The 27374-nt window shown below is 34.3% G+C and overlaps 1 protein-coding gene and 1 pseudogene across 1 annotated transcript; one reads left to right on the top strand and one right to left on the bottom strand.

Moving 5' to 3' along the window:
- Window positions 1-1954: 1954 nt before the first annotated feature.
- On the bottom strand, window positions 1955-26751 carry LOC120162316 (annotated as a pseudogene).
- Window positions 2699-6235, top strand: LOC120161948 (protein SMAX1-LIKE 5-like). The gene is made up of 3 exons (XM_039172141.1): window positions 2699-4172; window positions 4550-4640; window positions 4733-6235. The coding sequence occupies exons 1-3, from the start codon at window positions 2950-2952 to the stop codon at window positions 6119-6121; spliced, it is 2703 nt and encodes a 900-aa protein (XP_039028072.1). The 5' UTR covers window positions 2699-2949; the 3' UTR covers window positions 6122-6235.
- Window positions 26752-27374: the final 623 nt, after the last annotated feature.

The following is a 27374-nucleotide window of genomic DNA, read 5'->3' as shown; positions in this document are numbered from 1 at the left end:
ATGTTTTTGATAATCTAAAATTAGAACTACATGTTAGAATTTTTTAATGAAAATGTATGAAAGTTTTAAGTAGGTAAAAATCTAATTATCATTTAATGTATAATACTTTTAACATTTTTTATTTTTTAATTATATTATTTTTATTTCTTTTAATTATATCTAATTAGTTTTTTTTAGAAAATATCAAATATTTTTTTAATAATATAAAGTGATTATAAAATAGTATATGTTTACAATATTTATTAACTATTGATAATATACATGTACCCTATAATATTATAGACTCAACTGCTCAAACTTAATACTTATAATAAGTTCAAAAGATAAAATATCTTAAATTTGAATGCAACAATTAACTTTTTAACCCTAAAATCTTCAGCAAAGTAAAGGTCTTGAAGTAAATAAATAAAATAAATATTAAGCTTTGAAGTTCATACCTTTGCATCGATAATAACTATCTTAGTTAACTTTTCTTTTCCACAATAATTACATTTTGATAAAAGATGGATTAAAAAGCGTATTTATTAGCAATATGTTAATTACCTATTTTTTTGGGGCGATATTGATGACTTTGGCCATAAAAAAAGTTTCTGCTTAGCTTAACTAACCACTAAAGTTATATATATATATAATAAAGCAAAATACGTTTAAAGATTTTAAACTCTGTGACAATAAAAACTTATACCCTTGTACACGTAATGTTTGAACTCAAAATTTTGAAAGATAATAATAAATTTTATAATCATAAAATCTACTTGATTTGTTGTACTAACCAATAAAGTTTAACTTAGACTATATATTATTAACGTCTTTTCTTAATCGTATATGAAGCACGTGAGACTTCCCCCTCCTTTTCTTTACCATAATCTTTTATCCTTTTTAGAGAATTTTTATCGAACAAGAGTATATATCACTCTTTTAATATATCACGTTGATATTTTAAATTAATACCACGTTATTATTTTAACGCATCTCATAAAACAAAAAATTTGTAAAATATTATAAAATCAATTATTGGGATTATTTTCTTTAACTTATCTAAACATTTTATTAATTTTAGAAATATAAATATCGAACTACGATAAAATTAATCTATTAATTCAAATGAAAAGTAACAAAAAAAAGGGGGGGGGGAACGGAGGGTTTACGAAGTTTTGATGAAAAAGGAGCAATAATTCAAAGTGTAGGATAGCAGACAGGGAGTTGCTTTTTGGGTACTTGAGGAATAAAATGTTGTCTCTGTGCGAGGATTGACGTGAAGTTGAACTCCTTTTCCCCTCTGTCTCTCTCGTATGGATAACCACATTATTGAGTGTACATATACTTCATCATTTACTATAACATTTTAAATAATACGATGATAAATCAGTTATGGTTAGACTAAATATAAAAAAGTTTTATATTATTTATGCCAAATTTCAGTATTTATTTTATCAATGAAAAACAATCTGACAAGACTATATCTTAAAAATGAAATTCAACTCGATTAAAGTTTAATTTTAATGAATCTTTATAAATATCTACCTCGGACTTCAATAAAAATTAGATGCAATAGCCCGAAACATTGCACTTACGAGAAAATAGCTTAGATTCGAATCTTGAAGACAACATTGTTGAGAGGGACAATCACAAACCTCAAACATGAATGATAAAAATAAATCGTTTAAACTATACGAAGTCTAAAAATATCTGTTACGCATCAAATCCTCATTTTTCTCATAATTTTATTTATTCACTAAATAAATTAATATAACCTGCTTTTTGGATCAAATCGCTTAACTCTAACATCTAATCGATGAAAAAGGAAAAAAGAATAGTTACAAATACAACTTTCCTTCTCATCTCATTCTTTCTATAACTTTATCTCTTTACTTTTTTTTTTTAATTTCTGCCTTTGTTTGTCCATTCAAAGGAGGGGGCGTCTCTCACTTCTTTTCAAATTCGAAATGTGGGACTAAGATGGACGAACCCTTTTCTTCCCTCTACCAGTCTCCATTTTTCCTTGCACTCTCTTCTATAAATGCAACCACTTTTCATTCTTATTTTTCTAATAACTCCTAATAGATTTTACTCCTAAGTATTGAACTCACAACCTAAAGAAAATAAAAGATATCAACTAAGAGCTAATTATAATGATGTTTACTTGACATACAATAATTCAAATCATGCAATATTGTACACTGGAAACGATTGTTGCTGCTAATTCGCATTAGTTTAGGGCTTTAGTATATTAACATGTTAATATTTATGGAGCAATATAAAAAGTGCAGCACAGTGAAACGAAAAAGGAACATGGTTAAGATTGATCAGATCTTTCTTTTTGCAGCTTTATACTCGTCGTGGATATACTAACTTCATCATGCCATGAAAGTTTTACTACTCTCCATATTACTTGCAAGTCCCAACAAGTGCAGTGGAATGTTTCGTATCAATAAATAAGCACCTTTTGTTTTAATAACAAAATCATTCTTTCTGCTGCGTATTTATTATTATGAGTGTAGATACTAGATAGATATTGTAATAAGAATTTTATTTATTTAGATTAGTATATATAAAGAAGAGAGTAAGAAAGTGGAGATAAAAAGCTAAAAAAGCTGCCCACAATTTAGAAATAAATAAACAAATGGGAAAAGGAAAAGAATGATGAATGAGAAGGAAGTATAAAGAATGAGGTTTGGTTTGTTGTTGTGTTTCTAAAACTATACTAAGCTCTTCTTCCGAAGAAATCTCTCCATATATATTTCGTTGGTTTCCATTTCATTTCAGATTATCTATTCTGAGCTCACAGTCTCAGCTTTATTTTTCTCCAAGCTTTTTACGTTACTAAGAGAGAAAAAGGGTGGGGTGCTGTTTGGAGAGTGGGAAAAAGAAATTTAGTTAGAAAATTTTGGTTTGGAAAGTTTATGCTCAAAGGGGGGGTTGGTGTGGGGGTTGGATTTTCGCCAAGTGATGCGCTCAGGAGCTTGTACGGTTCAGCAGACCCTCACGGCGGAGGCTGCTTCAGTATTGAAGCATTCTCTCGGCTTAGCGAGGCGGAGAGGCCATGGTCAGGTGACTCCTCTCCATGTGGCCGCCACTTTGCTAAGCTCAAGAACAAGTCTTTTGAGAAGCGCTTGTCTCAAGTCTCGGTCGCATCACCATCACCAAGCTTCTTCCCATCCTCTTCAGTGTCGAGCTCTCGAGCTTTGCTTCAATGTGGCTCTCAACCGGCTACCGACGACCCCGGGACCGATCCTTCATGGCCAACCCTCGCTCTCGAACGCTTTCGTCGCCGCACTCAAACGAGCACAAGCGCATCAGAGAAGTGGTTGCATCGAGCAACAGCAACAACAACAACAACCGACCCTCACTATAAAGGTCGAGCTAGAACAGCTTATCATATCCATTCTCGATGACCCTAGCGTCAGTAGGGTTATGCGAGAAGCTGGCTTCTCCAGCACTGCTGTTAAGAATAACATCGAGGACTCGTCACATTCACCGGTATTTCACTGTTACAGCACTTCTCCGACCGACACTCGAAGAGAAATCATCAACCCTAGCACTTTCTGGCAAACCCCATTTTTCTTTCCCCCTCAAAAGAAACTCTCGAGCAACTACGTAGCCGATTCGACGTCTTTGAAAGAAGACATCAAGTTGGTTTTCGAAGTTTTCTTGAGGAAAAGAAGGAGAAACAGTGTCATAGTTGGTGACTGTGTCTCCGTAACCGAGAGTCTTGTTTCGGAACTGACGTGCAGGATAGAGAGAGGAGATGTTCCTGAGGAAATAAACCATGTCCATTTCGTCAAATTTTACTTTTCGCCTATGTCTTTGAGATTCATGAAGAGAGACGATGTTGAAAACCATGTCAATGATCTGAAAAGGAGAGTGGATTCCATTTCATGTGGGGGATCCGGAGGTGCCATTATCTATACAGGAGACTTGAAATGGACTGTTGAAGAGAATCTCAATGGAGAAATCACTGGTTATAGTGCAGTGGATCATATTGTGACTGAAATAGGAAGGTTGGTCTCGGACTACAACTCGTCCAACACAAAGGTTTGGTTACTGGCCACTGCTAGTTACCAAACATACTTGAGGTGCCAAATGAGACAACCTCCTCTTGAAGCTCAATGGGCACTTCAAGCTGTCTCAGTTCCCTCAGGTGGACTCAATTTGAGCCTCCATGCTTCCAGGTAATTGGCTCGTTTTCTTTCATTTTTAAACCTTTGTTTTATCTTTAAGTTCCCAGTAAATGTAGCCTGAATGCGGCCAAAACTCAGCAAATATATGGGTTGTAAGGCATATGGATCACTTTATATGCATTCTTTACCATGCTTTATCGGGATATAGCAGCTGCATGAGTTTGCTTCTTCTTTTCTCCTTTTTGGTTTCTTCATGTCCTTCCCTTATGTTTCATGCTTGTGTTCGATTCTTTTGAGGAAATAAAAGACAAAAACTCCTCTTCTTTTGCTTACAGGTCCAATTATTCTATTGCTTCAGCTATACATGCATATATGTGTATTCACACACATGATATATAACAATGATATATGATTTTGACATTGTGCAGTTCGAATTACGAGAAAGATGTGCAGTCGTTCAAGTCAGGCCAGCAAAAGCTCTTGCCTCCTTGGCTGCAGAGTAATAATGGCAGCCAAAAGGTAACAAAAATTTTGAAGTCGTACTGATGCAATCCCTTCATTTTTTTCACCTCTTGAATGGTCAATTTAGTGCCTTATCTATATGCTTGCAGGATGAAATGGTTGAACTAAGGAGAAAGTATAAAACAGTTTGCCATAGTTTACATCGAGAAAGGCAGAATCAGAGCCATTTGAGATACCCTTGGTGGCCTAGTGAAAGCAGTAGCTTCTCCGACTTGACTTCGATCTCTTTCACCGATTCCGATTCGAAACCAAACCACAGGCCAAATTCGGTCCCTAGATTCCGAAGGCAAAACTCGTGTACCTTCGAGCTAAATTTCGGCAACGCTACTAACAAGCACCAATCAAGTGAACAGAACTTGGATTCACTTAAGAACGGTGAGGTGGATAAAGAGGTAAATGTCTCACTTGCGCTTGGTACTTGTATAGGGAAACCGGTAAAAGAGACGAGTAGTAGATTACGTGATTTGTTGCAAGGTAACTTGCCATGGCAATCTGAGATTATTCCTTCAATAGTTGAAGCACTGACGGATTCCAAAACAGAGACATGGTTACTGATCGAGGGAGATGATGTGATCGGCAAAAGAAGACTGGCACGTGCGGTCGCGGAATATGTTTTGGGGTCACCCGATTTAGTCTTGCACATGGACATGAAAAACAACGAGGTGACAACATCATGGAATCAAAGACTTGTGAGTTCATTTAGCAGCAATGAAAAGCTTGTGGTTATGGTGGAAAACGTCGATTTGGCCGACACTCGGTTCCTGAAGCTGCTAGCCGATAGATTCGAATCCGAGAGAGACAGTAACCGAGCAATATACATTTTAACCAAGTCCATTTCTTCGAGCTATGGAGATGGGAACACGAACCATGACTCGGTGATCCAGATGAAGCTCAATGTCAATGAAAGAAGTACACCAAAAAACACTGATAACAAGAGAAAACTCGAATGGGGTGAGTCAAACAAGACCAAAACACAAAGAACACGACCGAGTTTCCACATTCTTGACCTGAACATGACAGCCGATGAAACTGACAACAGCTGCGGGGAGTTCAGTCCCATGTCGAGTAACATAACAGCAGAGCCAAATGTCCAAAATGAGTTCCTAGAATGCATCAAAAACTACTACACATTCAACAAAACTGAAGATCAATACAAGGAAATCAAAGAGCTTTTCATGGCCAAGATGAAAGGGGTGGTAGAAGAGACTTTGGGGGGTAAAAAGGGGATTAGATTTAGTGTTGAAGATAGGGTATTGGAGGGGGTTTTATTTGGTTCAAGTTACTTTGTGAATAGCCTTTTTGACAAGTGGCTAAAAGACATTTTTCAAACACGCTTGCAAACTGTGAAAAATGGAGCGGGAGAGGGGGGTATAGTTGCAATTAGATTAAGTTATGGGAGTATACTTGAAAAATCCATGGGGAATGGATACATGGGGACTTGTCTCCCCGGCAAAATCCAAGTTTGTTTCGGGGTTTAGTTTGGGGTTCTCTTATGTAAAATTCCCGCAAATACCGAAAACATTATCGGTTTGTGTAACTGCTTACTTTCATAGGATGTGTCTTGTAATATTCCTCTTTGTTTCAATTAATTTTCACTTCTCTTCTATGATGTTTCTCGACTCGTTTTTTTTAATATTTTTTAATTATAAACTCTTCTATTAAAAGTAGATTGAGTTTAGTTTAATTGATATTATTGTTGATATATTATATAATGTAAGATTAAATATGTTTCAACATCCACATCTTTTATTATCACTCTTCCCTGTTTAAAATATGTTTGTTATATCTCTTCCATATCTCTTTCGCAAGCCATATTCTGATTGAAGCCTGAAAAACTCATGAGTTTATGTGTTCTGAGCAACCACAATATTTTGACATGATCATTGATAAAATTACGTAATCTGTCAAAGTTAAATATCTTATATAACAATCATATCTATTTATTGTTAACTTATGAGTTTATGTGGTTAGAAGAGTGGACCAGCTTTGTGCTAGGTTCTTTTGGAAGGGAGGAGACATTTCAGCTAAGGGGGCTCGGATGAGTTGGGAGGTAATTTGTACCCTAAATCAGAGGGGGGCTGGGCCTTAAGAATTTGAAATGTTGGAACAAGGCTTGTATAATGCTGCTGGTCAAGGAGATACTTGTTGCTGAAAGCTCACTTTGGGTTGCTTGGGTGAGGACATATGTTCTTAAAGGGGCTGATTTTTAGACTATGGAGTGCAAAGCCTCGTACAGCTGGAGCTTGAGGAAAATTTTGAAAGCCAGAGAGGAAGTATATCCTCTGTTTGTAGAAACCATGGATTGGGACAAGGTCAATGCTCGATGGTTGTGGCAGGGGATCAGGGGGAGGAAGGAGAAGGTTGGGTGGCATAAAATTTTATGGTTCCCCATGCATATACCCAAGCACTCCCTCATTGCTTGGATGGCTAATCTTGATAGGTTGCCTACTGCTGATAGGTTGATTCGTTTGAGGATTGAGGTGAACGATAAATGCATATTGTGAGATGTTGTGTGTGAGACTCGCATCCATATATTTTTTGAATTCCCTTTTTCGAGGGTTGTTTGGGAAGGGATTATGCGGCTGTGTACCATTGATAGAACTGTGGGAAATTGGGAGGAGGAACTGAACTGGGCGATATCTCGGTTCAGAGGTAAAACTTTTCATTCGCTTATTCTTAGATTAGCCTGGTGTGCGTATGTATATTGTATATGGGAAGAGAGAAATCATAGGTAGTTTAGGGGCATACATAGGGAGATTGATATTGTGATCAATTGCATTAAGGATGTAATTAGGATTAAAGCTGCTAGAATAGCTATTAAGAATAATGCTATTAACTGTAATCTTTGTCTAGCTTGGGGGATTAGCACTCCCTAGGAGGCTGTTCTGGTTTGGCTGTCTGTATTGGTTGTAGCAGTGAGTTTTTTTTTTATTGCTTCTTGGATAATATAAGAGAGAAATTTATCCAAAAAAATATATAAGTTACTATTTAAAATGAAAAAAAGAATTCCTTCCGAATAAGACTCCCTCTCTACATCTGTCTCTATAATTATTTATTGTCATTTTCAGCCCGATTACTTTTTCTTTCTTTCTTATAGACCAACCAGCTATAATTCTTCACTGAAATTAAAAGGAATATGCTGCAAAAAATTGTTATAATCGTATTTATGATATCTTTCGTAGTCATAATCATATATCTATACCATCAATAATATTCATATAGAATAAATGTACGATAAAAGTTAAATTACAGTAACATCTAAATATAAAATTCAAATACAATATTTGTTGATGATAAATTTCGAACCTAAAACATCAAAAGTCTTAAAACATATATATAGTAGATTACAACTAACAAGCTTATCCTAATTGAAACAAGTATAAACAAATAACATAATGATTACATTAGAAATTTAGAACCTTTCAAGTTGAACCTCTAATCATTAAGCTTTTGTATCTTTAATTATAGCATTCTTATTTTATTATTATTAATTAGCAATAGTGAGAAACAAAAAGAAAGAATGGTCTTATATTTGTGCAAAAAATGATGAATGTTTTAAAAGATGTCTGTCAATAATTGAAAAAAATAGATGCAAAGAATGATGAATGTTTTAAAAGATAACTATCAATAATTAAAAAAAAAAAAGGTCGACGGTTTTGTATAATTAAATCCCTTTTATAACAGTTTATCGATTCATTCAAAATCGTTCACAAATCAATTTGTCAGATTAGTTTTCTCTATCTCTAGGCTTACATCGATATTGTGTCTAATTTTGAATAGAGAGAAAATGTTTGTTAATAATTTTTAGTTTTTTTAAGGATAGAAAATATTAAAAGAAGATTTTAATTTTATTTTTTTCATATTAAAATTATATTATATTTGTTAGAGGTTATTCTTTATTTAATAAGAATTTAATTATTTTTTAAATAATATTATATCGACATTGATCATTAATCCTTAATATTTATCATTTGACCGTAATTAATGCTCACACTTAAATTGATCATCGTAGCTATGTCGAAAAGAGAGATCAAATTTACGGTTAAACCCTATTATTCCACCTCTTTTTAGTCCAATTAATAAATAATCATTAATTGCTAATAAAAAATTGAAAATTGAAAAGCTTTTGTTCAGCACTGATTTGCTTTAGGGATAGGCAAGTGTGCTGCAGTGCTTGTAGTGGTCTGTCGAGGAAAAGCTTTTATATGTGATGGGGGGAAGAATGGATATACTATATATTCTTTATCATCAATCAATTAAATATAAATAGATTGGCATATCATTTAAAAACTCAGAAGAAATCCTCCTCCGATATAGATGGAGTTTTAAAATTATGAGTCGTATTAATCCACAAGATTTTCTTAATCAAAGGGAATATTATTTTTCTTAAAGATTATTGATTCGAATTCGAACAACATCTATAGAATATGTATACAATATCAATTAATTAAAAAAATCTAAAATACCGTCTTATAATTATTCAAACTATTCAAAAATTATAATTAAAAATTTTCAAATTGTTATAAAAAAATATTTAAATTTATTAATTATTATAAAATATTCTTTAAACTCATTAAAATTCAGTATATTATCATAAAATTTAATAATCAGTTTTAAATAATTTAGTAATCCTTTGTGTATTTTACACCATAAACAAATAATTGTAATACAAGAACTAAAATGAATATTTATTTCCAAATTCAAACATTTAAATTCTAAACGTGATGATTCCACCTAACATAAAAAATGAAAAATAATGTAAAACATACCAAAACCCGATGTAAAATATGGAAAACCCGAAATCCGACCCGGTCCAACCCTATTACTAGCAAACTGTTGCAGAAAAAAAAGGAAAAAAAGGAATGCACAATGGCCTTTACTTATATGAGATTGCAAATGTACATGATGTCACGTAACTTACAAAATTAGGAGATAGGGGCAAGGGATGCCTAAGCTTAAGAATAAGGGTAAACGAATAATGAAGGGAATAAACTAACAAATCAGGCAATGGATTAGCTAATACCTAACAAGAATGGCACTGAACCAGGGGACCTAATCGACGGCAGGGGGTATATCTAGGCTCGCCTTACCGGTATATACAAAAGGATGCAAAGGCAACAAACTCGCACCTAAAAACATAAAACCCCGAATGGGATGATAACAATGGGTATTTATAAAAAAATTAAAAAGATTTGTAGAATCTACCGTTCGAGGTCGAGAACCGGTCTTGGTATTCTCTCCACTTCGGTGCTATGTAGCTCAATCTCTTCCAGTATCATAGAAAATGCGGTTTTGCAGGATTCGTCGGCCCTGAAAGCTAGGGTCCATCTCCCGTCGACTAGAAATTTTGTCCTCGTTTCCCTGGGCATGCCAGGTTTAGAAGATTCCAAAAAGGGTAATGTTGATGGACGAATCCGTAACCGTAAGTGTAGCCATCTTGAATGCTTGTCATCTATTCTGGGCTGAAGATTTTCAAGACATTAGCATAATTGCCAGGAAAGGACATAAAGTATGAATGTCATGATATTCACCCTCAATACTCAAAGAAACCGAAACAAACAAAAGTATGATTACCTCGGCTTTTGCAGAACTCAAGTTCTGGTTAATGACCATTAAAAGTAAATTCATGTGTCCACTTTTCTCTCAAGGCATAGTAGCACTAGAGTAATATATATTTTTTTAAAATGAAAATGTTCCTCGATGAAACCACGGTTCCGAGGAGGCAGAGTGGAAAAAAAAGTGCACCTGTGTGGTCTTCCATTGATCACAACAAATCAGCACAAAGGCAGGGACGATTACACAAGTTGCTGGCAGTTACGATCGCGTTAATTTTTATCACATCCTAGAGAAGCAAGTTCAGCAAGATAACAAGCCAAGGACTAATACAGTAATCAACTTTGAATTTAAATCAATTTTTTTAAAAAAGGAATTGATATATATATATATATTAATACTGAATCTAAGCTTCAAGTTAGTTTCAAATTTAGGTCAGTGCTCAGATTTATGGTAAAGGTTGATACGGGTCTAGGTCAAGTTTGATTGCTTTTCAGTTTTGGTTGGGCAGGTACTTTGTGCTAGGTTTTGCCAGCTCTAGACTTTGGACTATAAGATGAGCCAAGACCAACCCCAAGTCCTTACTAGTTCCCAATCTCAGTAATTATATCAAAACTCTTAAGCTGTTATTTCAGACGGAAACTGAAAAAAATAGCGCAGGAAAAAGAATACGATCAAGTGCAAACGAGTTCTGCGGCATCTAGTATGAAATACACAATAGAATATATAGCTGAGCTTACATTTGTTCCAGCCAAGGGAGCAGCAACACGAACTATGCCATAATTCTGCTTCAATGGTAACTCTTCAGCAAGAACAACCCATCCCAATGTGCCCACAGAAACTGCTAGAAAGTGGAAATGACGTTCTTTGACCCTTTCAAATGCAATCCGACAAGGCAGTGCATGAACTGCAATGGCGGTGACCAGAGTTACGGAATTGAACAGAGTAAACACAGTGCATTAAACACACACATATAATTACTTATAGAGCCAGCAGTACATAAGACAGAACAGACCAAGTCTTATTTCAGTGCCTGGCTTCAGACCTGAAACATCCAAACCAACTGTCTTGGCACGGGATGTTTCTGGGATATCAACTGGAGGATGGATAGGAAGCTGTTCAGGCAAAGTCCTACCAAGGGAGAAAATTTGAAGCTGATGAAGAAGTACAAATACCTAACATAGAAAGGTTAGAAATATTAGCAATCAGAAAGCTATAAAGCCATGCCGAAGGAATAAAAAGGTTGAACTGTTAGTATCTTTAGACCAGCAGAGGAAAGCAAAGGAAACGGACATTTCTATAGCAGACTCTAACATAAAACATATTTGCATTGATAAAAATGTAATTTGATTTATAGAGAGAGCGTATATACAAACCTTCACCAATTCACACATCCTCTCACCAGCAGCGAAGGATGATTCAGAAGGAATATCTGTACATGCAACAATGAATATTCCACATTTCAAAAAAGTAGAAGAAATAAAGTTCAGAAAAATGGTTGAAAACCATCCGATTTTTTAACAATAATAAATCCTACCTTCAGAATTCAATTTCTGAAATGGCAAAAGTATGCCCTTGGGCTCCTTTCGAGGGGATGAAGCCTCAATAGCTACAATAAACTGCTTTAGTAAAAAACTTAACCACCAAAATCACTATTTACGGCATTATCTTCTTAGAAGAATATCTCTTTTGCATTTTTTTTTCCACTGATCACAAAGCACCGTTATAAGCAGATCAACCCAAATCCCTTTAGTCTCCAGTAGAAGAGCACTTCTGCAGTTCCTATACGAGTCCTGCACATAATAAGAATGTTCACTAATAGATCATTTACAATTTAGTAAAAATGTGACGTGCATAAACCAATAAGAAGAATTTGCACACGTTTTCAAATTAGCAACATAACAGAAAATGTTACGAAGTATATTGAAGATGGTTAGGGAGGAATTTTTCTTAGTTAAGGATTATATGATTTGTATTTATGTATATTTACATATACAAGCTGCTTATAAATGAAACAGAGAAAATTTTTCCCTTCCAAATCACAATGATTAACGTCAATAATAATACAACGAAAGTTTAATATAAAAGAAACTAGGATGGTAAGATTCCTTAATTCAAGGTCGCAATATGATTCCTACTATATCTTGTATATTCAGAGAGATATTACTCACCTTCAACAATTTAAGATGATGTGTTTTGAACTCCGCCTCACCATAAGGAAGCAATTGTCGCAAAAGCCAACCAGCATCCCACAAAATCTCTGTAGATATATTTGACCGACAAAGAAGCTTGACCAATGCATCAAGGACCTACAATAGAAATTTAACTTAAAAAATTATTATGATTTTCATATCACTGATAAATCTCTGAAGTAATATTTCTACGTAATATTTGAATACTCTATGCATAGCATGCCATTTTGAACACATTATTTTTCATCTCAATAAATCATAATTTGTATAATGTTAGTTAGAAGCCATATGAGATTATGCAATTATCATGATGGATTAATGCAAAACTATTTGTATATTATCATTTAGACGTTTAGAATATGAAATTGTGATTGTTTGGGATCAAAATCCTGAAGAAAATTTTTATTATTAATCTATCGAGGCAGAGTTAATGCTACAACTGATACATTTATTAGTCAAATTTACATTTGTAGTAAGTTATGAAATTTCTGTACAAATAAAATATATATTTTTGAAGAAAAAAACATTGCAGCCTTGTTAGCAATTTTTTTATAAAAAATATATATTTCAACTTCTTTTTAATCATTGATAGTATCCTTAATAGACATTTGAAAATTAATTACAATTTTATTTGTTCACATAATAAAAACTAACAGACTATATCCTTTTTCTTTGAGTGGTTATAAAATTGCACCAAAAATTGGATAAGTGCATAAAACAACGAGCAGAAAAAAAAGCGCAGGGAGAACTATTTGTAGCCCCTAGTTTAGTAGAGTGAAAATACCTGGTTTCTATGTATACGAGGACTTGCTCCCGCTCCTACAGTAGACACTCCGTATTGTTCCTATTAACCAATGAAGGAAAAGGAAATTGCACAAAAATCTTACTTTAGAAACGTAAGTTCTTTCCCCTAAAATATAGAGAAAGAAGCAGCAATGAATAACTTTTATCAATCCACACTCTGGATGAGGTAACCAAAGAAACCAACATAGAAATTGTCCGTTGCATGAATTGATAAACAAATTAACATTTAGAAAGAAAATTGTTCACTTTATCTGTTTTTTTCTTGGCAGTTTCTTTTTGCTTTCTCTCAATCTGACGTTGGGGACAACCTACTATCCTACCTCCCCTTATTCCATTACATATGGGAATAAGGGTCAGCTAATTTGTGTGTGTAGAGAGGGAGAGAGAGAACAATACCTTCAACTTTTTTAAATATCCATCAGGCTCGGTACTAACATTATCTCTTGGTGAGCCGATTTCAAAAGAAAAAAGTTGCTCTTCACCTGAGCCCTCACCTCCCAAAGCTTGCTGCCCAAATTTAAGACAAAATGTTCAACAGTTCAATCAAATTGATAAAAGTGGAAGAATTTCCTAAAAAGAAATTAGGTACAAAATGACAAGCGAACAAGTGGGCATTCAGTCATAGGTCTTAAATTAATCTTCACAATCTTTTTTTCTTTCAAAAGTACTTGCACCTGGCTCTGCTTCCCATGCATATCAGACATTATTAGACTCCACTGGGGAGCATTGAAATAGTGCTTATCATTATGAACCATCAGACCATCCTAGAGGAATATTGAACTATAGGCCACTGATGAAATTTCACGAAAAAATCATAGGAAAATAAGCAAATCTTTTAGAAATAAGATGCTAAAAACCTACTATTCTCTCTGAAGATAATGACTTGACATTAAAACTTACCAGCAAGAGTTTTTTGTGTTGTTTGCGCTAAGGAAGAATACCAAGAACATCTAGCATTGACTCGTCCAATTCTACAATGTAAATACTCTGAGAAAATAGCAATAGAAAACAGATAAGTGATGAAATTCCTCATCATTATTACCTTTAGTTTGCAACAATGTAGCCAACACATTCAAAGAACCCAGGGCTCGTGCATCATCTCCATCAGTGATATAGGAAAGCAAAATCTCCCTACACATAGTATGAATGCAAGTCCACAATTAGACCGTATACAACACAAACAGTAATGAAAGAATAACCTACAATGGAGATTATTAATTGCTTTCAGAAAGGGAAAAGCATAATAAATAGCAAAATTGTTTTTCTTTGATTTTCTAATTTTCACATAATAAAAAAAAAACAGAGAGTATATAGCATAATAATTACAATTAGACCGAAGGAAATTAACTTAGACTTAGATTTCAAGATAAAAATAACTATAGTACTAACCCTGTAAAGACAGGAATCTAACAAATTCAAACCCATGATGCTGGTACAGAAATCACTAACCAAAATTAAAATTACCTGATTATTATATCTGACTGTAAAATTAAAGGCCGTGTTCAAAAGAAAAATATATTTTGTACTTTATCTAAAAATATATATAATGTTTTATACTTTATAAAAAAAATTATATATCCAGAGTAACAAAAGATTTACGTAAAATAATTACAACAAGAAATAATGAAATTTTTGACTTACAATTGATTATTCACTGTAGATATATTGCAAATAAATGTTTTGAATAATAGAAAACAGAGCAGGAAATGTAAAACCAATAAGCATGAGTAATTGGCTGTAATTAATGAACAAATGTTATACCTCAAAGAAAAATGTAAACAAGGAAAACTTCTCTCTGCAATAATTCCTTCAGGATGAACATGTGAAGAACTAGCCTCATCCGGTATATCAACACGTAAATGTCCAGGATTCACAGGGGTAACACTATCACTGTATGGCTCTTCATTTTCATTTGCACAATTACTTCCAGACACATAGCCATTAATTTTAGCTTCAGAATTTGCAGCAAGAGACTCTAGTGGATATAAAAGTGCTGCAGCAATGGTGTTTGCCAGATCTTTGATTTTCACAATGCGCAAGATGCAACAAAGTAGGTACAAAGAAGTGATTGCACCGATCTTCAGGTTCAATATTAAGGAGGTAACAAAAAACAGTTGGCATCTATATAAGTCAAAAGTTAACTTTCAAATCACAAAAGCCCTCAACAACCAGGTTTCTTTTTCCTCTTTTTCATTACAGAATCCAGAAAGAAGAAAAAGTAAATGAAAAAGCTTCATACACCATCGGTATCTATTTGAAGAGCTGGAAACAGCAAAGGAAGAATCAAAAGCCGCAAAATGTTGTCTGTTATTGAACTCCCAACAACAGGAATCCCAGCAGAGATGACATCACTAAAATGGTAGAGATTGTCCTCAATTTCATCCACTGTAGCAAGTATCGCAGAGACCAACTCCGAGCATGGGTTTCTGTTCATCCACAACACCTATTATGTTAGGAAATAAAATGACTTCTGCTGTTTCACAAAAGGATTATTACACAAACACTTACTTTATATATTCAGAAACCAATTTGCTTAAATTGATGCACTGCTCCCGGAAAAATGAGACTAAGTTCGTAAAATAATCAGAATGAGGGGTACTAGTGAATAGTGATGAACTTGTTGACAAAATCATCTCCAACTGGATAAAAAAAGATGCATCAGAATATAAAATTATTTGTACTAACAGAAATGTATTTAGAATGGTATAAACTGGAATTGAAAAGAAAATGAACAAATATAGAAAACTAGAAACCGACCATGATAAACATTCAGTGTTAACGAACGCACTGCAGTGCGAACCATGCTTTCTTCATGAAAAGCAAACCTTATTGCCTCAAGATACAATGGGAAAGAAACTACTTCTTCCTGGAAAACATGAAAAACATAAGAAGTCACACAAATAGGAAGATTGAAAAAGAGAGGCGACAATTTTTATAGGGAAAAATATCCCATACGTAAAAAGATATAAATACTTACATTTTGATTCTTTACAAGAAGAGAAATCGTGTTTTTGTTTAGTTTCCCACTTATTGCTCTTCACAATGCAGCATGCCAATTAAAATACCATTGTTATATAATAGGGGATAGAAAATTAATAAAATAACTATAGAAGCCAACTATGGTGATGAGGTCAGTTGAAAGAAAAAAAAAACCTTAAGAATGATATATAGTAAGAAAGTAGCTCTTCATTGTTTAAGTCAAATGGATAAGTTATTAGGTAGTTGACATGTTCATTACTGAACATATAGTCTGCAAAATTTTCACGAGGGTCAATAAAATCATCCAACAGCGTTAGAATCAACTAAAAGGACCAATGACCTGTAAATTTTGTTCTTTCATCAAAAACCAACTTACATATGGCATGTTCTCTTCTTAGGTTTTGAATCAAAATGCTTATTGTTTGAAGTAACTGAAGAGCAACACTAATAGTTTTGCTAATATTCAGTATACGTACGAACTCTCCCATGACTTGCTTCTCCATGAAAAAACTGCAGGGAGAATGTATGGCATAAAAGTGCTGAAACCAGAAACGTGAATCATGTAGGTATTAAGCATGAAGAAAGTTAGAAAACTCACTCGAAAAAGGATGGATCATGTTGATCACCATATGTCAACAACTCCGCAATGGATCTCAATGCCTCAATAACGAAATCCTTCATAACCAATAAAAATATGAGGGGAGACAATACATGGTAAATTATAACTGCAGTAATAACAATAGTAAAGGAGTAAGTTTCTATTACCTTATTAACTTCGTTAACAATTTGAACTTTCTGCGGGGAGACAATACATGGTAAATTATAACTGCAGTAATAACAATAGTAAAGGAGTAAGTTTCTATTACCTTATTAACTTCGTTAACAATTTGAACTTTCTGCAGCTGGTTTGTTAAATATCTGCATGCTAGGAAACACGACCATTAATCTAAAAGCATCATTTCAAATTCAAAGGTACAAAGTCCAACCCACATTTCAGGAGAAATTAAGCTGATCTTCTAGTAACTATCTACTTAAGGAATTCAAGAGCTGAGATTCAACCATAAATATTACATGCTTGTTCAACGAATTCCAAGGCAGCATTTCAGTGTCATCAAAGTTATCTAAATCTTACTAATAGAAAGGAAATAAAAACAACATTATATTTGATTTCGACATGACTAGTCATTGCGTATAGTATGCATAATATATAACATTTCACACTTAATCCCTGTTTGGTAGTCAGCTTCACCGCATGTTTTTTATTTTCCATAAAAAGCATAAGCAATTAGAAGAAGGGAAAAAAACACATTTGATTAAGAAAGAAAGCAGCAAATAGCAAAAATATAACATTTTAAAACATAATGGTTCCAGTAAGAAGTAAAAGTTTATTCATTTTTTTTATTCACATAACTTAGAAATTCAAATTCTTTTTCTTGAAAAATAAAAATAGCAAAAGCAACAACCAAAGGAAGAATACTACTATGCAGTTGCCCAAACTAAATTCAAATTCTAACGACGATCTCCAAAATTACAAAAGAGTGATAATGAATTCAGTGATTAAGAGAAAAGGAGGAGATAAAACCTGAGTTCGTCTAAGGAGAATCGATCTCTGGATCTCCATAAGGAAAACCACATGTGTAACACCCCGATTTAGGGGCTAAATTTTAGAATTTATAAAGTATTGAATTTAATTGGTATTTTGGATGAAAATGATGATTAAAATGTAAAATTTCAAAGTTGGCAGACCATTTTATGAAGTGTAGGAAATTCAGGGACTCAATCCTGAATTTACCCATTTTTCTTTAGGTGATAATTATAAACTCTGTCCCCCGTATGTTTCTGCAGAATATTTTTCCTATTTTCTCTTCCCCTCAACTCTCCTTTGAGCTCCGATCTCTTCATCGTCTGGCCACCGTTCGATGATCCAAAACCATCATCGTGTTCGTTGTCGACCGATGAACAAAACCCCTTAAACATCTCGTCGTGAATCGACATCGTTTGTCGTAAATCTCAATCAGAAGTATCACCAGTTTTAACTCAATCTCAGTTGGTTTTTCGTCGATTCAGGTGGATCCGGCAACCCGTTTTCGACACCTCCCGCACCATCGTGTTTCTTGCATCATTCCGAGTCCACCGGTGCCCTTCTTGTTTCCGTCGTCGCCGGCGCGTGAGGGAGGTGAGGAAGATAAAGTTTTCGATGTTTCGGAATCAAGCTCTTCACCGTTCAAAATTTTGAACCGAGCTTGGTAAGTGTCTCAAAATGCTTTAAAATAATTTTTGGAATTTTTCTAGAACTTTTGGGACTCCCTACGGTGGCTCACGTGCCCCCACGCACCGCCCCTGCACGTGGGGAAGTCTCGCAAATGGTGGTGGGCAGATTTGAACCAGTTTGACCGGTCCGAACAGACATGGCCCGACCCTTTTACCGTTAACCGTGTTGGTCGTTGACTTTTTCTGGGTATACCTATCTTAATATTATTGACGTCATGAGTTCGTTTTTGGGGTCCGTTTCGTCAAATTCGAATCCAGTAAGTTGTTTTTCACTGATTTATCACCTGATTCGATCAGTTTTTTTGGAATTAAGCTCCATTTTTTTATGAAATTTCTATTGTTATGTATTTGAGGAATTATTAGAAGATGATTTCAAGATCGAGGGCGTTCGAATAAAGTTTAAATGGTCGATCAGTATGGCACAAAAATCGAGGTAATGCATTACTACCTCTTTATGCTTTATGGAACATGTTGATAATAGATAATTGCATGGATATATATATGATTGGTCTATTATGCCTGTTTGATTATGGATAGATTCGAACCGAAAACGATTTAAGTGATAAATTATGAGAATACGTCGATTAGGTAAAATTATGAAAATACCCTTGTGTTGTAAAAAGACAATAATTCACCCTAGAAGTTGGATAAGAAGTTTGTTAAGGAATAATTTATAGTTTAGAGATTATCCGAATAAGCGATTAACCCTAGAATCTCTAAATTATAATTATCCTTGTTAAGAGTTTTAATACCGAAATTATTTTGTTAAAATTTTACAAAAATGCCCTTAAGAGGTAAAAATAGTCCGAGTTGACCCTGAATGAGAAAGTACCCTAAGAATTCATATTTTTAACTTGATAAATTACAGATTTACTTATTAATATATATTATTCGTACAAAAAATTCATGATATTCCGTTTAAAAAATCTGGGAAGGCACTTGACCCGAAAATCTTCGAGTTATGAGTAAATACCTTAAGAATAATTTATCAAGTGTGCCCTTTTGTTAGAATTGTTCGAAAGGATTGAAGCAAATGATAAGTTTGAATTAAATATTAAGACCAGACGGAAGGAAAGGATTGAAATACCTTAGATCTATAAAATGACCAAAATACCCCTATAATGGAAATGACCCAAGAATATCACCAAGCCCAGGAATGAATGGATATCCTCAAGCTTTGAAATGAATAGAAAAACATTTAGCACCAAAATGACCAAAATGCCTTATGGTCTAGACTAAGTAAATGTCTTGGGTTAATTAAGGAATTCAAATGAACATAGGTGTTGTACTACCCTTAAAAGTTATGTAACATAACTTAAGTGAGTAGATCAACCCTAATTCTATGTCAATACCTGAATGGCATAGATATCACTTGAATGTGTGTTTGTCTTCTCAAGTTTGAATCGATGATAATTCTGGAAGTACTTAGCTCAGCTCAACTCTAGAGCGCATTCGGTACTAAGAAGTAGATATGCGTGAGAAAAATCAACCACGAATACCAGAATGACTAAATTAAACTGAATGGAAGTACAATATTTATCCGAAATTTAGAAAAGTCTGAATTACTCTGGAAAACTCTGAAGTAACTGAGATGGACTTGATTGCTAAATGAACTAAGTAACTTCAATGACTGAGGATTTAATAAATGATTTGGATGAGTCTGGAAATGTTGTTGAACTTACATGATGAATTGTAATTATGGGTCATGAACCACGAATCAATTACGTCAGTATTTCCAGATATTGTTGAAACGTGGAAATAAAATAAAGACCATTGAAAGATCTATTCAGCGATGATTACGAAGTTGTTCAGTTCGAATTATTCAATAAACCGATCGATTAACATGGATTGTAAATGTCCTGAATATTCGTTTCTCCTTTATTAGCTCAAATCACTCCGGTCATTCCTAAACACTTTCCTGATGCAAATGAAAACATAGTGGGATTCTAAAGTATCAACCTTAAATGTCTGATTAGATCGGTTAGTAATTGATTCTCTTCAATAGGACCTTGTTCCTGGTATCTGATCAAATTGCACAAGTTTCATGTTATCCATACTAATAACTACAAAATGTCTCTGAAAAATACTTGGATTCTCTAGTGTGTTCCATATGAACTACATGACGATTTTATATGTTTTAAAATAAGTTTTAAAGAAAGTATTGATTTACTAGTTTGTGGACAATAGAAACATGGTATATGATCTCCGATTATAGTTTTCATCAAAAAATATGAATTTTTCCTGATTTATAGAATCATAGAAACTCTGGTTTTATGTTTCATTGGTTATACTCGAACTGTTTTATTGGGATATTATATGGGTAGACTGGAGGTACAGCTTTGATCAAGCTGAAAATTTCTTACGGACCTAAGGGGATCATTGGGTAGGCTCTCAAGCCCCAAAGTATTCCCTTGGGTTAATCATTTGACTACTTATGGTGTACAAGTGGAAATTGGTTATATGATTTATTTCATTATCATGATTATGACATATTACTAGATCACAATCCAGGTATTACGATTTACGGCTAAACTGATTTCTATATGGATAGGATTCTGAAGTATGAAGGCACTGCTCTGATCCAGCTGATAAGACCTTACGGACTTAAGGATACCCTTGGGTAGGCCCATAGGCCCCAAGGAATATCCTTATGTTGGTTTCCTTTGTTGTGTGCTTAGGGTAACCCTACGGATCTAAGGATACCCTTGGGTAGGCCCATAGGCCCCAAGGAATATCCTTAGGTTGGATCCCTTTTGCTATGTGCTTAGGGTAAGCCCTACGAACATAGTTCTGGGGAACTGCATAATAAAGTTTGGTTGGGGGTTCAACTATGGTTTCAAAAGATATATATCTTTTCAATGGTTTTTATTGGAACACATTACACATCATATTCGATCCCCTAAAAATGTCATACTATGAATGCTTTCTATGACCTAAGATCTTCATGGATTCTACTAGATGAACTACCAGTGGAACCCTAAACTATCCCAAAAACGGGTATACGTCTGATTCAATAAGGAAATTATATGGCTTTCTATTTATTTGCATGTCCTGTAGCATCACCTGATAGTTCTGTATTACTGAGCTTTCCGAAGCTCACTCTATTACTCACTGTTGCATGTTAAAAGAATTGTACCAGTGCGGCTATCAACATCAATAAGGGAGTTCTTCCGGAGTTGCTTGCAGAGTATGGTACATATGATTAGGGGCATGTAATTGTATTTTGTTTTATATACGAGTCTGAAAATCTGGTTTATTTCTGAATATTGATAAATCATTTTATGAGTTTACATGTTTAATAAAGGTTTTAAATTTTCCGCTATTTTTACGGTGGGTCGCTCGATGACCCTAATGTGACACCCTAGATCGGATCGGGTTACCCTCATCAGTCTGAGGGGGTTACATTTAGTGGTATCATAGCTTTAGGTTGAGTTAAAATTTTCAAGATAGACCATCCGATCGTATTTTAAAAGATGTCTGATCAGTATATGCCCCTAGACTACAATCATACTTCTCTGAGCCAGAACTCCAAGGTTGAGTCCCTGTCTGTAATTAGCAAACCAAAGTTTTATATCCGTTAGGACTCTACTATTGCATAAAGGAATACCAATAATGTCTATCTAAATTCTGTAAAGTACCTTACGAGCCATGTGAGAGTTACTCATCTGAGAAATTCTTATCCAACTCCAAAAATGAAATTGGGATATGTTATCACTCTATGAGCCTAATTTCGTAACCAATGCTGAATTCATTCCACAAGGATAAATCTGTTCTGATTATTTTATTGGAATAAGGGAGAGTTCCGACAAAAAGGTATACTCAACTGGTTAAGGATTAGTAAAGGACCCGTATTTCTATAAAAGCTACTTGAAGATATAAAAGATCTGATAGAAGTTTCATTGTTGCATTTCTGTGACTTGAATGAATTTCGAGGATGAAATTCTTCTAAGGATGGGAGAATTGTAACACCCCGATTTAAGGTCTAAATTTTAGAATTTATAAAGTATTGAATTTAATTGGTATTTTGGATGAAATTAAGGAAATTTCAAAGTTGGCAGACCATTTTATGAAGTGTAGGAAATTCAGGTACTCAGTCCTAAATTTACCCATTTTTTAGGTGAGAATTATAAGCTATGTCCCCCGTATGTTTCTGCAGAATATTTCTCTCACTTTCTCTTCCCCTCAACTCTCTTTAGAGTTTCGATCTCGTCACCGTTCGACCACCGTTCGAGGATCCGAAACCACCATCGTGTTCGTTGTCTACCGATGAACAAAACATCTCAAACCTCTCATCGTGAATCGGCATCGTTTGTCATAAATCCCAATCAAAAGTATCGTCGGTTTTAACTCAATCTCAATTGGTTTTTCATCGATTTAGGTCGATCATGCCACCCGTTTTTGAAACATCTCGTACCATCATATTCCTTGCATCATTCCGAGTCCACCGGTGCCCTTCTTGTTTTCGTCGTCGCCGACGCGTGAGGGAGATAAGGAAGATAAAGTTTCTAATGTTTCAAAATCGAGCTCTTCACCGTTCAAAATTATGATCCGAGCTTGGTAAGTGTCTCAAAATGCTTTAAATTTTTTTTTGGAATTTTTGGGACTCCCTACGGTGGCTCACGCGCCGCCCCTGTGCGTGGAGAAGTCTCACAAATGGTGGTGGACAGATTTGAACCGGTTTGATCTGTCCGACCCAACCTGACCCATTGATCGTTGACCTTGTTGGTCGTTGACCGGTCGTTGACTTTTTTCAAGTATACTTATCCTGACGTTTTTTGATGTCATGAGTCTAGTTTTGGGGTTTATTTCACTAAATTCAAACCCGGTAAGTTGTTTTTCACTGATTTATCACCCGATTCGATACGTTTTTCAAAATTAAGCTCCGTTTTTTATGAAATTTCTATAGTTATGTATTTGAGGAATTATTGGAAGATGATTTCAAGATCGAGGGCATTAGAATAAAGTTTAAATGGTCGATCAGTATGGCACAGAAATCGAGGTAATACATTACTACCTCGTTATGCTTTATGGAATATGTTGATAATGGATAAATACATGGATATATATATGATTGGTCTATTATGTCTGTTTGATTATGGATGGATTCAAACCGAATACGGTTTAAGTGATAAATTATGATAATACGTCGATTAGGTGAAATTACGAAAATACCCTTGTGTTGAAAAAAGATAAGAATTGACCCTGTAAGTTGGATAAGAAGTTTGTTAAGGAATAATTTATAGTTTAGAGATTATCCGGATAAGCGATTAATCCTAGAATCTCTAAATTATAACTATCCTTGTTAAGAGTTTTAATACCGAAATTATTTGGTTAAAAATTACAAAAATACCCTTAAGAGGTAAAAAAATAGTTCGAGTTGACCCTGGATGAGAAAATACCCTGAGAATTCGTATTTTTAACTTGATAAATTATAGATTTAATTATTAATATCTATTCTTCGTACAAAAAATTCATGATATTCCGATTATAAAATCTGGAAGGCACTTGACCCGAAAATCTCTGAGTTATGAGTAAATACCTGATTAATAATTTATCGAGGGTACCCTTTTATTAGAATTGTTCGAAAGGATTGAAGTAAATAATAAGTTTGAATTAAATATTAAGATCGGACGGAAAGAAATGATTGAAATACCTAGATCTGTAAAATGACCAAAATACCCATGTAATGGATTGACCCAAGAATATCACCAAGCCCAGGAATGAATGGACATCCTCAAGCTTTGAAATGAATGGAAAAATATTGAGCACCAAAATGACCAAAATGCCTTGTGGTCTAGACTAAGTAAATGTCTTGGGTTAATTAAGGAATTCAAATAAACATAGGTGTTGTATTACCCTTAAAAGTTATGGAACACAACTTAAGTGAGTAGATCAACCCTAATGTTATGTCAATACATGAATGGCATAGATATCAATTGAATGTGTGTTTGTCTTCTCAAGTTTGGATCAATGATAATTCTGAAAGTACTTAGCTCAGCTCAACTCTAGAGCGCATTCGGTACTAAGAAGTGGATATGCGTGAGACAAATCAACCACGAATACCAGAATAACTAAATTAAACTGAATGGAAGTACAATATGTATCCAAAATTTAGAAACGTCTGAATTACTCTGGAAAACTCTAAAGTAACCGGGATAGACTTGATTGCTAAATGAACTAAGTAACTTCAATGACTGAGGATTTAATAAGTGATTTGGATGATTATGGAAACACTGTTGAACTTACATGATGAATTGTCATTATTGGTCATGAACCACGAATCAATTACGTCAGTATTTCCTGATATCGTTGAAACGTGGAAATAAAATAAAGACCATTGGAAGATATATTCAGCGATGATTACGAAGATGATTTATGGACAAGAATTGTTAGTATTAAAGAGTGAATACCCTGGAAAGGCAACAAATTGATGGGTTGATATGCATTAGTTCCGAGAGTTGTTCAGTTCGAATTGTTCGATAAACAGATCGATCAACATGGATTGTAAATGTCTTGAATCTCCATTTCTCCTTTATTAGCTTAAATCACTCCGGTCATTCCTGAACACTTTCCTGATGCACATGAAAACATAGTGGGATTCTAAAGTATCAACCTTAAATGTCTGATTAGATCGGTTAGTAATTGATTCTCTTCAATATGACCTTGTTCCTGGAATCTGATCAAATTACACAAGTTTCATGTTATTCATACTGATAACTACAAAATGCCTCTAAAAAATACTTGGATTCTCTAGTGTGTTTCATATGTACTACATGACGGTTTTATATGTTTTAAAATAAGTTTTAAAGAAATTATTGATTTACTGGTTTGTGAACCATGACAACATGATATATGATCTCCGATTATGGTTTTCATTGAAAAATATGATTTTTTCCTGATTTATAGAATCATGGAAACTACTTGTTTATGAACTATGGTTTTATGTTTCATTGGTTATACTCGAACTGTTTTATTGGGATATTATATGGGTAGACTGGAGGTACAACTCTGATAAAGCTGGAAATTTCTTACGGACCTAAAGGGATCCTTGGGTAGGCTCTCAGGCCCCAAAGTATTCCCTTGGGTTAATCATTTGACTACTTATGGTGTACAGGTGGAAATTGGTTATATGATTTATTTCATTATCACGGTTATGACATATTACTGGATCACGATTTACGGCTAAACTGATTTCTACTGGATTTTTATATGGATAGGATTCTGAAGTATGAAGGCATTGCTCTGATCCAGCTGGTAAGACCTTACGGACCTAAGGATACCCTTGGGTAGGCCCATAGGCCCCAATGAATATCCTTAGGTTGGTTTCCTTTGTTGTGTGCTTAGGGTGACCCTACGGATCTAAGGATACCCTTGGGTAGGCCTATAGGCCCCAAGGAATATCCTTAGGTTGGCTCCCTTTTGCTATGTACTTAGGGTAAGCCCTACAGATGCAACTGCATAATGGAGTTTGGTTGGGGTTCAACTATGGTTTTAAAAAATATATATATTTTCAATGGTTTTGATTGGAACACACTAGACATCCTATTCGATCTCATGAAAATGTCATACTATGAATGCTTCCTATGACCTAAGATCTTTATGGCTTCTACTTGATAAACTACCAGTGGAACCCCAAACTATCCCAAAAATCGGTATACGTCTGATTCAATAAGGAAATTATATGGCTTTATATTTATTTGCATATTCTGTAGCATCACCCGATAGTTCTGTATTACTGAGCTTTCCGAAGCTCACTCTATTACTCACCGTTGTAGGTTAAAAGAATTGTACCAGTGCGGCTATCGACATCAATAAGGGAGTTCTTCCGGCGTTGCTTGCAGAATATGGTATATGTGATTAGGGGGCATGAAATTGTATTTTGTTTTATATACGAGTCTGAAAATTTGGTATATTTATGAATATTGATAAATCATTTTATGAGTTTACATGTTTAATAAATGTTTTAAATTTTTCGTTATTTTTACGGTGGGTCGCTCAGTGACCCTAATGTGACATCCTAGATCAGATCGGGTTACCCTCATCGGTCTGAGTGGTTACAACATGATTGGTTCCTCAAACTTCAAAAATTGGCTCACCACGATTCATTCTAGCTCCGCCATACGATTTATTCTCACTAATTCCGAAGCCCATAAAAGGAAACAATGAAATTTGCCTCAATCTCCGCAATTAAACAAATTTGATCAGAATAGCTTCAAGGGATCTCGATCGATGGCAAGTTGTGCTAGAAAATCAAGGGGGGAATAAACTTTTTCTGTGTAATTCGTAGCCAAAAGTATAGTCAATTGAAAATATGCAGGGTGTTTGAGATTATTGTTATGACGGATTTCTCCCTCTCTCTCTCTTTTAGTTAGAAAAGCCGAGAAAGCCTTTGAAACCCACAAAACAAAGTGAGCTCATGCTCTGCAGTTTGTCCCCCTTGGACCTTATTTCCAATTGTATTTTTAAAATGGTCTAATTTCTTATAAGTCCTCCCTCTTTTGTCTCTTAATCAATTTTTTTAATTTTATTTATGCTCAATTTTCATCCAAGTAAACCCTAAACTTAACACACCAAGTCCCAATCAAACCTACTATTCAAGTCATCTACGATTCAGATCATATACAAACGTTGACCCTAAATTTAAATTATTATAATTTTATACATATTTTTATTTTTATGTGATATTAACCAAAATTTTAACATCACATTGTTACTTTTATGATTCAAACTTTGAACTCAAAAAATAATTTTACTCGTCATTAGATTAAACAACAAATTTTGACATTTTTCAAATTAATATTGATTAAAGAAATTAATGAGTATACTTTAAATATAAAAAGATTTGATTAAACATAAAAATAAAAATGTAATTATTTTAAAAAAATTAATGTCCTCTAATAATCCTATTTTTTAGTATTGTTACTATTATTTA

This window comes from Hibiscus syriacus, unplaced genomic scaffold (genome assembly GCF_006381635.1).
Source record: "Hibiscus syriacus cultivar Baekdansim isolate YM2019G1 unplaced genomic scaffold, ASM638163v2 tig00111402_pilon, whole genome shotgun sequence".
Taxonomy (NCBI): domain Eukaryota; kingdom Viridiplantae; phylum Streptophyta; class Magnoliopsida; order Malvales; family Malvaceae; genus Hibiscus; species Hibiscus syriacus.
Note: the sequence above shows the minus strand (reverse complement) of the source record. Positions and strands in the feature narration are given on the sequence as shown.